The sequence below is a fragment of the Hyaena hyaena genome, unplaced genomic scaffold, assembly GCF_003009895.1.
Source record: "Hyaena hyaena isolate Hyena2069 unplaced genomic scaffold, ASM300989v1 scaffold_206, whole genome shotgun sequence".
Lineage (NCBI taxonomy): Eukaryota > Metazoa > Chordata > Mammalia > Carnivora > Hyaenidae > Hyaena > Hyaena hyaena.
Genome location: NW_024080840.1, coordinates 2,111,953 through 2,123,713, shown reverse-complemented (window position 1 = coordinate 2,123,713; position 11,761 = coordinate 2,111,953). Strand labels below are relative to the sequence as shown.

Genomic DNA, 11,761 nt, shown 5'->3' with positions numbered 1-11,761 from the left:
CCAGGCTCGGAGCTGGCAGTCAGCACAGAGCCCGACGCGGAGCTTGAACCCACGAACCGCGAGATCATGACCTAAGCGAAAGTCGGACGCTTAACCGACTAAGCCACCCAGGCGCCCCTGTTCCTTTACTTCCTATCTTGTATCCAATTATTTGTTTATTGTCTGCTCCCCCACACACACACCTACTAGGCTGTGGGTTCTATGAAGGCAACAGAAAGCAGAATTTATTTGGCAAACTGCGCAGGCTTCTATATGGTTCAGTGGGGTTGGTCACCCACCCAACTTCAAGGATGAGCCCTAATATTTGGTTCAAGAATCAGAACCTGACTAGGACAGCCCCAGCAGATGGAGCCTGGACGCTCTCACCAGAAAGGCAGAAATACAGACCTATCATCATTCCCTGGTCAACCTAAGTACTAAGAGCCGATGTCTGGAAGTGCCATTGCCACAATGGTTATCAAGAAGCAAAGCAGGAAGATCAAGGAGCTCCTGGGTGGCTCAGTTAGTTAAGCGGCTGACTTTGACTCTTAGGTCATGATCTCATGTCTAATGGGTTCAAGCCCTGCATAGGGCTCTGCTGACGGTTCAGAGCCTGGAGCCTGCTTCGGATTCTGTGTCTCCCTCTCTCTGCCCCTACCCAACTAGCACTGTGTGTCTCTCAAAAACAAAGAAACATTAGGGGCGCCTGGGTGGCTTAGTCGGTTAAGCGTCCGACTTTCGCTTAGGTCATGATCTTGCGGTTCGTGGGTTCGAGCCCCGCGTCGGGCTCTGTGCTGACTGCCAGCTCAGAGCCTGGAGCCTGTTTCAGTCTGTGACTCCCTCTCTCTCTGACCCTCCCCTGCTCACGCTGTCTCTCTCTCTCTCCTAGAAATAAATAAAAATATTTTTAAAAAATAAAAATAAAAGTAAAGAAACATTAAAAAATTTTTCTTTTAAAAAGCAGGAAGGTCCAAAGGTCCTAGAAAGGTGAACCCAAAGTCTACACCTCATGGGCCTCTGGAGCAAACCAGATCTGGATGAGGCCTGCCCTTGAATGTTTCAGTTATATTAACCAATGGATTCCTTCCCTAGTTGTTATTGGGGTTTTTTTTTGTTTGTTTGTTTGTTTTTTGCCAGTTTAGATCAAGTTTTCTCTCTATTGTGACCAACAAAATCCTAAATGATATAATACCTTGATTATTTTCCTTGCCCCCATATCTGCAATAACTTTGCTCATGGAAGACACTGAATCACATATTGGCTGACCAATGTGCTACCTGGAGATTCAAAACGGCTTAATGGGGGAAATGAGTGGGTGATAGTCAGCTGGAGCCGTAATGTGAGCATATTTCTTTAGAAAATGTGTAATATTACCCTAGACTTATTATTTTTTTTAAAGCTATTTATTGTATGAGAGAGTGCAAGTAGGGGAGGGGCAGATAAAGGGAGAGAGAGAATCCCAAGCAGACACAAGCTATCAGCATAGAGCCCAATGTAGGGCTCGAACTCATGAACAATGAGATTATGACCTCAGATGAAACCAAGAATTGGATGCTTAACCAAATGAGCCACCCAGGTACCTTGCCCTAGATTTAAATGCATCAAAAATTCAGAAATCTTCCCCCAGTGTATTTTATAGCAGAAATTGTTGCTGCCTGATGTTATTAACCTGCTTACCTGTCATTTCCGAAGAACTCCTGAGGATTTCTGCTTCAACCCCTGGACTTTCACCCTAAAGAAAGTGCGTTAATTTTTTTTAAATGTTTTTATTTATTCCTGAGAGAGAGACAGACAGCATGAGCAGGGGAGGGTCAGAGAGAGAAGGAGACACAGAATCTGAAGAAGGCTCCAGGCTCTGTGCTGCACAGAGCCTGACCCGGGGCTCGAACCCACGAACCGTGAGATCATGACCTGAGCCAAAGTTGACGCTTAACCGACTGAGCCACCCAGGTGCCCCAAGAAAGTGTGTTAAAGTGGGGGAAGGGAGCAGGAAAAACTATTTAGCCAGCAGTGGCCTTCTACTCTGCTGAGTAAGATCATTATTTTACCCCCCAGAATGACCTATAACCTCTTAAGTTTCTTACATTTCAGCTTCAAGTTTTATTTCTCAGGCATTTAAGATGCTTCCGGCTTTTTACCTGACTGGATGGAGGCCAAGATTTTATTTTTCTCTTGTGGGCTCTTCTGCTAGGCCAGAAACATCAGAAGCAACCTTAACTTTAGGTTGTTATATGATATCTTTCAAAGTGTAATCAGGCTGTGTGGTTCACGATCTGGCTGTTAAAGGTCTGTGTTGTCCAAGTGCTGTATGTCTAGGAACATTGAGAAATTAACAAACTTGACTGGACAGGGAAGTAAAATTCCACAAGTTGGCCCCTATATCCTGATCAGGAGATTTTTTTTACCCCTTCCTCCCGGTTCCCCAAAAGCACACTTACCCATACTAGTCACGTTCCCAAAATACATTTGTTACTGTCAGGGCTCCTGGGGCATATATCCCCAGCTGTTGGCTTTTGACTTCCCAATGTACTTTTTTTTACACACCTTTGCTTATATTTTAGTTTTTTTGTTTTTTGCTTTTTGGGGTTTTTTTTTCCCTTTGCGAGAGAGACGAGTAGATCGTAAAAAACTGGTGGAAAATCAGCAATAAATCACTTTACCTTTTCCATCATGAAGGGCAGAATAGTCAAAATATCTCTCCACAAACTACTTATTAACTACAAAGGGACAAATAATAACTTGGCAGCGGAGAAACTTCATGGGCACCACCTGAAGCAAGACACCAGTGAGGCAGACAGACAGCAGGTGCCTCTGGCAAGGACACACGGAGGACATTGTATCACTTCTGCCAAAACAATCACGAGGAAACAGGACAAGCTCAAGCTGACACCATCATTTCACACTGCCTGCCGCTTACGCTCTCCACACTCAATAGCGTGAAGAACAAAGAGCCCCAAGAACCGTTTCATATTTAACTGAAACAGACATGAGAACTAAGTACAATGCATGACTGGGGACTTGTTCTTAGGCTAAAAGAAATAGCTATGAAGAATGGGACCAGAATAATTGGCAAAATTTGAATATGGACTGTAGATGAGCCAACAGTATCAATGTTACATTTCTGACTTAGATCATCGTGCTGTGCTTATAGAGGAGAATGTTGCTGTTCTTAAGAAATCACCACCATCTGATTTATCCAAGGGATACAGGTGTGCTGTTTCTAAGGCGCACAAGCACCCCAATGTTTATAGCAGCACTATCGACAAGAGCCAAAGTATGGAAAGAGCCCAAATGTCCATCGATGGGTGAATGGATAAAGAAGATGCGATATATATACACAATGAAGTATTACTTGGCAATGAAAAAGAATGAAATCTTGCCATTTGCAGCTACATGGATGGAACTAGAAGGTATCATGGTAAGTGAAATAGAGAAAGACAACTATCATAGGACTTCACTCACATGAGAACTTTAAGATACAAAACAGATGAACATAATGGAAGGGAAGCAAAAGCAATATAAAATCAGGGAGGGAGACAAAACATAAGACACTCTTAAATATGGAGAACAAACAGAGGGTTGCTGAAGGGGCTGTGGGGGGGATGGGCTAATGGGCAAGGACCATTAAGGAATCTACTCCTGAAATCATTGTTGCGCTATATGCTAACTAACTTGGATGGAAATTAAAAAATAAATAAATTATATTAAAAAAGGGAAATCATCACCATGTGGAGGTAAAGGGGCACAATGTCTCCAGCTTATCCTCAAATGGTTCAGGGGGAAAAATGTATACATGGAGAAAGAGTGGGTGCCAAAGCAAATGAAGCTGTTAATAATTGATAAATCTAAGTAACAAGAGTTCTTTGTACTAATCTTGCATCTTCGCTGTGTTAGAAATTATACCTATCTACACCTATACATTTACAACTATATAGATATATACAATAAATCACCAAAGTCAAAATAAATTCATCACCCAGTGCATCACCCTAAAATCCAGCCTACTTTTCAGGCACCATTAGGCAATCTGTATAGAAACGATACGACACCCACAGCGACTAGGTCAGCAGTGTCATGAATTATGGCCCTTTCTACATTTCTATTAACATAAACTATGTGTCATTTGAATAAAATGCATGGGACTTTCCTTAAACTTAGTGCTGATTACTTACATGTTTAAACACTCAAAGTACAAATTCTATACTTGGGGCCAGTGGGACCCAAGGCTGTCAATATTCTCATGCACTAATTACTATAACCTGATTGCAGAACTTTTGTACACATAGTTTTTCTAATATGCCCAGTTACCCATTTTTCTAGAAAATCCAATTTACATCTCTGGGATGTCAAATTCCACAAATACCATGCTGTTGTTTTTGTCACATCAAATAAACTATCTTATCCTTTACCCTCTTAAAAACAAATTCAATAAACCTTTGCTCACTGCTGGCTTTTCTACCTCTTCCCCCAAATCTCTTTGATCAAGCTTTTCCATCCACTCTGGAATAATCCGGAGGTAATTAGAACTTCTTACCTTCTTTAGGCCCAAAAGGAGCCAATTTATCACAAACTGTCATGGATTCCGATTCTAAATTACCAAGAGTCCAATTACCAACAGAGGCAAGGAATCTTCTTTCCAATTAAAGTGATTGATTTCTTCCCAAACCCAGTAGCATTTCACTTCTTAATTATGTTCTTTCTGATCAAGTGTGAGAAAATTCTTCCTCATTTTATGTTCCTTCCAAAGGACTCGTTACAACAAACATTAATCATGAAGTGATACAAGGCCAGGCCAGCTAATGCCTTCGGCAGAAATGAACATCTAATCTATCAGTGGGTCTTGTCCATTTCATGGGTCTTAATGGCTCTTTCACCTCCAAATAGGGGAAAAAAGAATAATTATTTGTTACGTCACATAGTTCACCAAAGGGCTTATCAAACCTTCCAGGGTCAGCTAAATTGGGATGAAGCAGCATTGGATCTTTAGATAAACATAATAGTAGTGGAGGAACGAAGACCTACACACAGAACACAAATTTTGTTTCTTGCGCAAAGAACAGAACCCACAGTGTTGGGGACCAAACGGTGTGTGGAGGTGACATGGAAACAATTTTGGATCTTCTCACTCAAATGGCATTAGAATGACTGACGTATTGGCAGGAATTTTGAAGGAGAAAAACAAAGCTTCAAGTTCAGTTTGGAGCAAGTAGAATTTGGAGTATCCGGAGGAAGGTGAGGCCATGCCGTACAGATTCCCCAAGGGCTAAAAGACATTTGTTTTATCTGCTTTGCGTTTAGTCTTAGAGAAAAGACCAGCCGGTTCTGGCTCCTGTGGCCTGGTGCCCCAGGAGCCTGCATCCTTCTCTCCCCTTCCATCTCTCTCCCTGTGCTCATCAGGTTAGCACCAGTTCATTCACCTGAGACGTACAAAGATCAAGGTTTTCCCTGGACGAACATCTCCCAGCGATCTGAGTCCCAACAAGTCGCTACCCTTTGCACGCGTACAAATGCCGTGGGGACCCTTTCCCAAACGCGTTCACAGATTTATAAGGATGAGTCTTGGTGCACCTGGATGGCTCAGTCAGTTAAGTGTCTGACTTTGGCTCAGGTTATGATCTCGCGGTTTGTGGGTTCAAGCCCCGCATCGGGCTCTGTGCTGACTGCCAGCTCAGAGCCTGGAGCCTGTTTCAGAGTCTGTGACTCCCTCTCTCTCTCTGACCCTCCCCTGCTCACGCTTTCTGTCTCTCTCTCTCTCTCTCTCAGGAAAAAAAAAAAGGATGAGTCTGGGAGCCCTCCAAGATTTTAAATTTCCCCCTTCAACCACAGAGTCCTACCTATTGGATCAGTCTAGTGGAAAATGAAATTATATTGTATACTAAACTTGAAGAAAAAATCCATATATGCAAGATTGTACCTTTGCCTTTACTCCAAGTCAGTCTGCAAAACTCAGGAAGACCAACATGACCTTCTTTAAGACTTTTCATTCCTTACACAGAGCAGTGTCCAGCACCTCCTAAGAGGAAGGAGGCCAGTGCTGGAAGTGGAGAGTTGGGGCTCCTTCCATAGCACCCTAAGGGGAAAGGCAGATAAGCAGATGCCTCAGTAGAGACTGCAGGGTGAAGGGCCACCCTTATAAGAACAAAGGAGCATTGTTCCAAAGGAGGCACAAATAAGGCTCGAACTCCAGGCCATTGCGTATGTGTCACAGCATGGGCGAATGCACGGACCATTCTAAAAACCGTAATTCTAAGAAAGACCAGGCCAGGCTACATGCTGCATAGCTGTGACACCAGACTGAGAACCCTGGGTTATTTCCGTATCAAGGAATGTGAGGGGGACGTAATCCTCCAGCTGGCTGTGCAGAGGTGGGGACCGGGAGAGCGTAGGCTGCAGAAATAATCCGCCAAGGGCAGGCATTAGAGCAGGCCGGGGCAATAGGAATGGATAGAAGTGGTCATTTAAGGGGCACCTGGGGGACTCTTTGCAGTCTCGCGGTTCGTGAGTTCAAGCCCCACACTGGGCTCTCTGCTGTCAACATGTTGGTGCAGAACCCACTTTGGATCTTCTGTCTTCTTCTCCTCTGCCCCTCCCCCGCGCGCACTCTCTCAAGAAATAAACATTAAAAAAAAAAGGAAACGGCAATGTGAGACTCAGGGTTGGTACGAACCACAGGGATTTACCACCATCATCAAAGTGTGAAAACGGTGCGGCAGACTGAGCACTATTCCATGTGAACGCTTGGGCGGACTCCACGGACTGGCTGGTTCTCACTCTTTAAACATCTGTTATAGCTATTATTCATATCCTGCACTGAGCTCTTTTTAAGCTCTCAAACACCTCTGGGACGCGCAGGGAGTTATTTCAATCCTTTTTACAGCTGCAGGAACGAAGACAAGGGAAGCGCAGCCCTGACCAGGGAACCCAAGTGACCCAAATGATTGGTGCAGAGCTGGGATAAGAGATTAGGAGTCCCTACTACACAGGCCAACGAAACAGATCGCTCAGCACTGTCCTGCTGGCATGTTTCCGGCCTCCAAGCGACAGAGTTCATAGACCTTTATACCATGAGCTGTGCTTGAAGGTGGATTCCTGACAACGTCCATTCCAGAAGCCAATGGAAAGCCACCACAGGGCACAGAATCATTAAAAAAAAAAAAAAAAGGATCTTACACCTACCTTTGGTGGAACTAAATTACCTTTATCCGATGCTACTTTCAGACTAAAGGTTTTCCATCATAAATTCTTTAACAGAACAATGCACCTAAAAAGCAGGTAAAGTGGGGGAATCTGGGGGCACCTGGGTGGCTTAGTCGGTTAAGCGTCCGACTTTTGCTTAGGTCATGATCTCGCGGTTCGTGGGTTCAAGCCCCCCGTCGGGCTCTGTGCTGACCGCCAGCTCAGAGCCTGGAGACTGTTTCAGAGTCTATGACTCCCTCTCTCTCTGACCCTCCCCTGCTCACGCTGTCTCTCTCTCTCTCTTTCCTAGAAATAAATAAAAACATTAAAAAAAAAAAAGTGGGGGAGTCTGGCTGGCTCTCTGGGTTGGAAGTTCGAGCCCCAAGCTGAGTGTAGCGATTACATTAAAAAAATCAATAAATAAAAAGCAGGTAAAGAAATTCATTGACAAAGGTTTCGGTGTTTTAAGACTTTAATGTCCTCCACACAGTCATGAGAAAATACTGACAACAGATAAACAACAGGGGAAAAGACTCTTCAGCACATAACTTTCGGAACTCACAGCATCACTGGTCCAATACCCTAAAGAGAATTGTCAAGTGAACAAAGGAGAAGGGGGTTTAACAGAACTTTAATTTAACAGCCTCACTGAAAAATAAAGAGCAAAGCAACCAAACGACCTTCTCTTCTCCCCACTTAAAGGAACGTAAAAGGGAACTTCGAAATCTTGCGAAGCAGTTTTTTTTAAAAGGGAAGAGAGAGGGGAGGGACACACCGTTGCAAGCGTAACGCATACTACGCGAGGTCAAGGATTCTAACAAATTCTCTATGCATCACCAGGAACCATATTATTAGAAAAATATTGCAAAGAGATATAAACTATTGGGTATGAAAAACACACCCTGCTGTAGAAACACACAGTATGTCACTTTTATCTCTTTACAAGAGTAACAGTATAAAGATCCCCAGTTTGCCTTTTAGCCCAGAACCTCTAAACACTCACTACCTGGTCAGTGTAGACTTGGAAGTAACAGGTGCAGAACCCAGGCCACCCCACCGTGTCATTCTGTAAAGGATCAACATTCAGCACCTAGAAGTCCCCACCCAGCCTCCATGCTGCGTTTTTGTGTTTCCAAAAAGAAGTAACCTCAATTTGCATAACTGAGTCCACAGGCCAGTTTGAATACTGAGATCTAGCCAGAAAAAAACAGCAGCAAAGACAGTATTAGCTGGAACTGACTAGGAAAGCTAAAGGTTTTTAAAATGCTTCCAGTTCAAGTAGAATTAAGATGGCGGCCGTTAAGTCCCACCAGCTTTGCAGAGCTGTGGACATTTTGCTGCTGTCCTTTAAAAACCGAGATCTATAATAAGCACGTCTGCTCGAGAAAAATACCGTTTTGTTTGATAGGTTTCTGTTGTCACTACCGAGTTACTTTAAATTTTGTGCGCCGTTCAAGGGCAGAGTAGACACTGGTTAAGATGTGTTCATAGCTGGTGCATCTCCAAAAAGTTCTTCATGAAGGCGGCCAGCTTCTGAACGTCCTCAATCGTGATGGCGTTATACAGGGAAGCCCGGATGCCTCCCACGGACCTAGAGGGACCAAAGATGCCGCCATGAGGAACAAAAGCATCTAATTTAGCATCCAGACAACCGTCTTTCTGGTTTCCAGTCACCCGCTCCTGAGAGAGAGCCAGCACCCGAGGCCAGCAGGCCCGACCTGTCCCCTGAAAACCCCACAGGTGGCCGGCAGCTTCAAACCTCTGATCATTAGGAAATTCTCCCAAATATAGTGAGCGGCCATCATAGCCTAGATTACTCAGCTCTCCATGCACCTGTGCACAGGAGGAGGGGGGTGTCAACCACTGCAGGACAGATGTCTCCCCTCTCGTGTGGCGAGGACGCATCTTGTCATAGAGCACGCAGGATTAACCTTCTGACATCCAGCGGGAGCAAGAGATCCTTTCTCACCAGGCACAAGATGGCAACCTCCGTGACATGTGTCATTTGAGAGATTTTCAAGGTAACTTTGACAAAAGCCTGTGCCGGGGAATCATGCTAAGGGTTCTATAAAGTAAGGAGAGGGGCTCCCGGCAGGCTCAGCCGGTAGAGCATGTGACTCTTGATCTCAGCATTGTGAGCTCGAGCCCTGTGGGGGGGTGGAGATCACTTAAAAATAAAATCTATGGGGCTCCTGGGTGGCTCAGTCAGTTAAGTGTCCGACTTCGGCTCAGGTCATGATCTCACGGTTCGTGAGTTCGAGCCCCACATCAGGCTCTGTGCTGACAGCTCGGAGCCTGGAGCCTGCTTTGGATCCTGTGTCTCCCCCTCTCTCTCTCAGAAATAATAAATGAATAAACTTTGAAAACGAAGTAAATAAAAATTTTCCAAAAAAAAAAAAAAAATCCAAAAAATGAAAAAAAAGGAGGATTTCCCCCGTGACCCGAGCTTCCGAACTGGGTGCGTACTCACCTATGCCCTTTCAAGGAGATCATATTGAGTTCAAGAGCTTTATCAAGAAATCGTTTTTCTAAAGCATCATCTCCTTTGGCGTTGCCAATGCGGAATGGAATATTCATCTTGCTTCTATTCTGGGGCTCCACCGGACATCTGAAAAACATGTTTATTATTCCAGCTACTTTTCCAAACTGTGACAGCCATTGACAAATCAACAGCAAAACTGTTTTTAAACATTTTGTCCTTACAAATAGATTTAAAAAGTCTGCCCCAGGACATTTCTGATTTTTACTTAAGGAGACCACTCTTGCATATGGAACAGTGAGTTCTACGACTTGTACTTAATTTCCATGGGCCTCAGTTTCCTCACCTAAATAATGGAAATAACACCTCCATTGCAGACTAGCTGTGATAGTTCAGTGACAACACACGCGAAGCTCCCCATATCTGGCTGCCACAACGTGAGTGACATTCTTTCTCTACAAGGCTAGAGAGAAAAAAATGTCGGTCCTAATAGTGGCTGAAAGACTTAATAATGAGCAGCTTTCAAAGCATTTGTCACACTGATTGTCCCAAGTTGTGTGACCTTGAGCAAGTTACTAAACCTCTCTGTTGTGCCTCACTTTCCTCATCCATTCAATAGTGGGAAGAATAAAGGAACGTACCTTCTATGGCTGACGTGAGGATTAAGTGAGCCACGAATTATAGGGAGTTTTTGTCGTATCTTGTGGTATGTTTTTAAATGGCCACGAATTCTCTAGAGCTCTCCAACAAGAAACGGGGTCTGGCTCTCCACACCTTTTGAACCTTGTGACTTGCTTTGACCAAGAGACTGCAACGGAAGTGTTGCTATGCGACTTGCAAGCCTAAGCCTCAAGGGGAATACGGCCTCTATAGCTGTCCTCCTAAAACATGGCCGCCATATTAGCAAGCCTGAGCTAGCTTGCTGGAAAGAGGCCCGGGCGACGGCCAGCACCAACTCCCAGATGTGTGAGTGAGGTCATTGTACACCACTGGCTCCAGGTGAATGAGCAGATGACCTTGACTGAATAAACAACCCAGGTGAGAGCGGCCAAAGAACCACCCAGCTAAGCCCAGCCCAACCTACTGACCCAGTCATGAGCAAAGAAAATGGCCGTTACTTTAACAACTATCTTGCCTGTTCTGTGATGCCAAAACAGATAACGGATACCATTCAAAATGGTGTCTGGAACATATTAAACCATCTAAGTATCGGTTAAATTCAACAAAGTCTTCTTTTTGTTACCAGCACCTTGCTCAAGGCTCATACAAACTCTCAAAAATGAATGATGTGTGAATTTTTACCGAGGAAAGGTTAGAATTTTGACTTCAGTTCCCGATTTGAAAAATAAGCAGCCAAGATTACGTCCCATTGACAATCAAAGCAGACAAATGGAAGAGCTGACATCTAAATCCGAAATAAAAGGAGAGTAAAATACAATAACAACCCTTTCTCCACCTTCAAGCTCATCCTGTTTTATTCTTACACTTCCACAGGGTGTGATTCATTAAAATTAAACAGCAAATAAAAGCAGTGTGAGGAAGCCCCCACTAAAAGTTATGCTCTCCCCTAAGGGCACATACATAATTCCTGCTAGAGTTAATAAGAGTTAAGTAGACACCTACAGGCAGAAGAGACGCCAAGGAGGGAAACCAAATATCCAGTAATAGGCTTTGAGCCCGAATTCGCGCACCCCCCTTTCACTAGGTGGTAGGTTTCATGGCTGACATTTAAATTAAAAATTCATTGGCTACCCTCTTGATATTCTGCTGCCTCAGGCTCCTGACAGGAGGGCCCAATTATTGCAAAAAGCATGTCTAATTTAAGAAAAAAAAATTAAAAGGAGGAAGAATGAAATATCTTATTTACAGTTCACCCCCACCCTGAATTCACCCCATCCTATCGTGAAAGCAGACAGGAGCCGGAGAGCCATGCACCGGCACACAGGTAGTTCCCTCGTGCCCAGGAGGGGCCCTGGCATAAAGCTCAAGAAGGGAGACAAAGATTAAAGGGGATCCACTGCTCCCCTTCTGGTGAGATGGCTGCGTAGGGAATTAACAAGAACAACAGCACGCAGAGCGGAATGGAGAGTGGGAACACCAGAAGCTGGAGAGACCTGCTAGAAAGTT

General features: G+C 44.3%; 1 protein-coding gene across 1 annotated transcript in view; it reads right to left on the bottom strand.

Annotated features, from left to right (window-relative positions):
- Window positions 1–7,609: 7,609 nt before the first annotated feature.
- The window catches only part of LOC120238456 (phosphoserine aminotransferase), a 30,758-nt gene continuing 26,606 nt past the window's right edge, over window positions 7,610–11,761 (bottom strand). The window contains exons 8-9 of the mRNA XM_039242182.1: window positions 9,626–9,763; window positions 7,610–8,746 (exon numbers count right to left, since the gene is read on the bottom strand). Of these exons, the coding sequence (XP_039098113.1) occupies window positions 8,641–8,746; window positions 9,626–9,763 (244 nt within the window). The 3' untranslated portion in view covers window positions 7,610–8,640. The remainder of the gene's footprint in view (window positions 8,747–9,625; window positions 9,764–11,761) is intronic.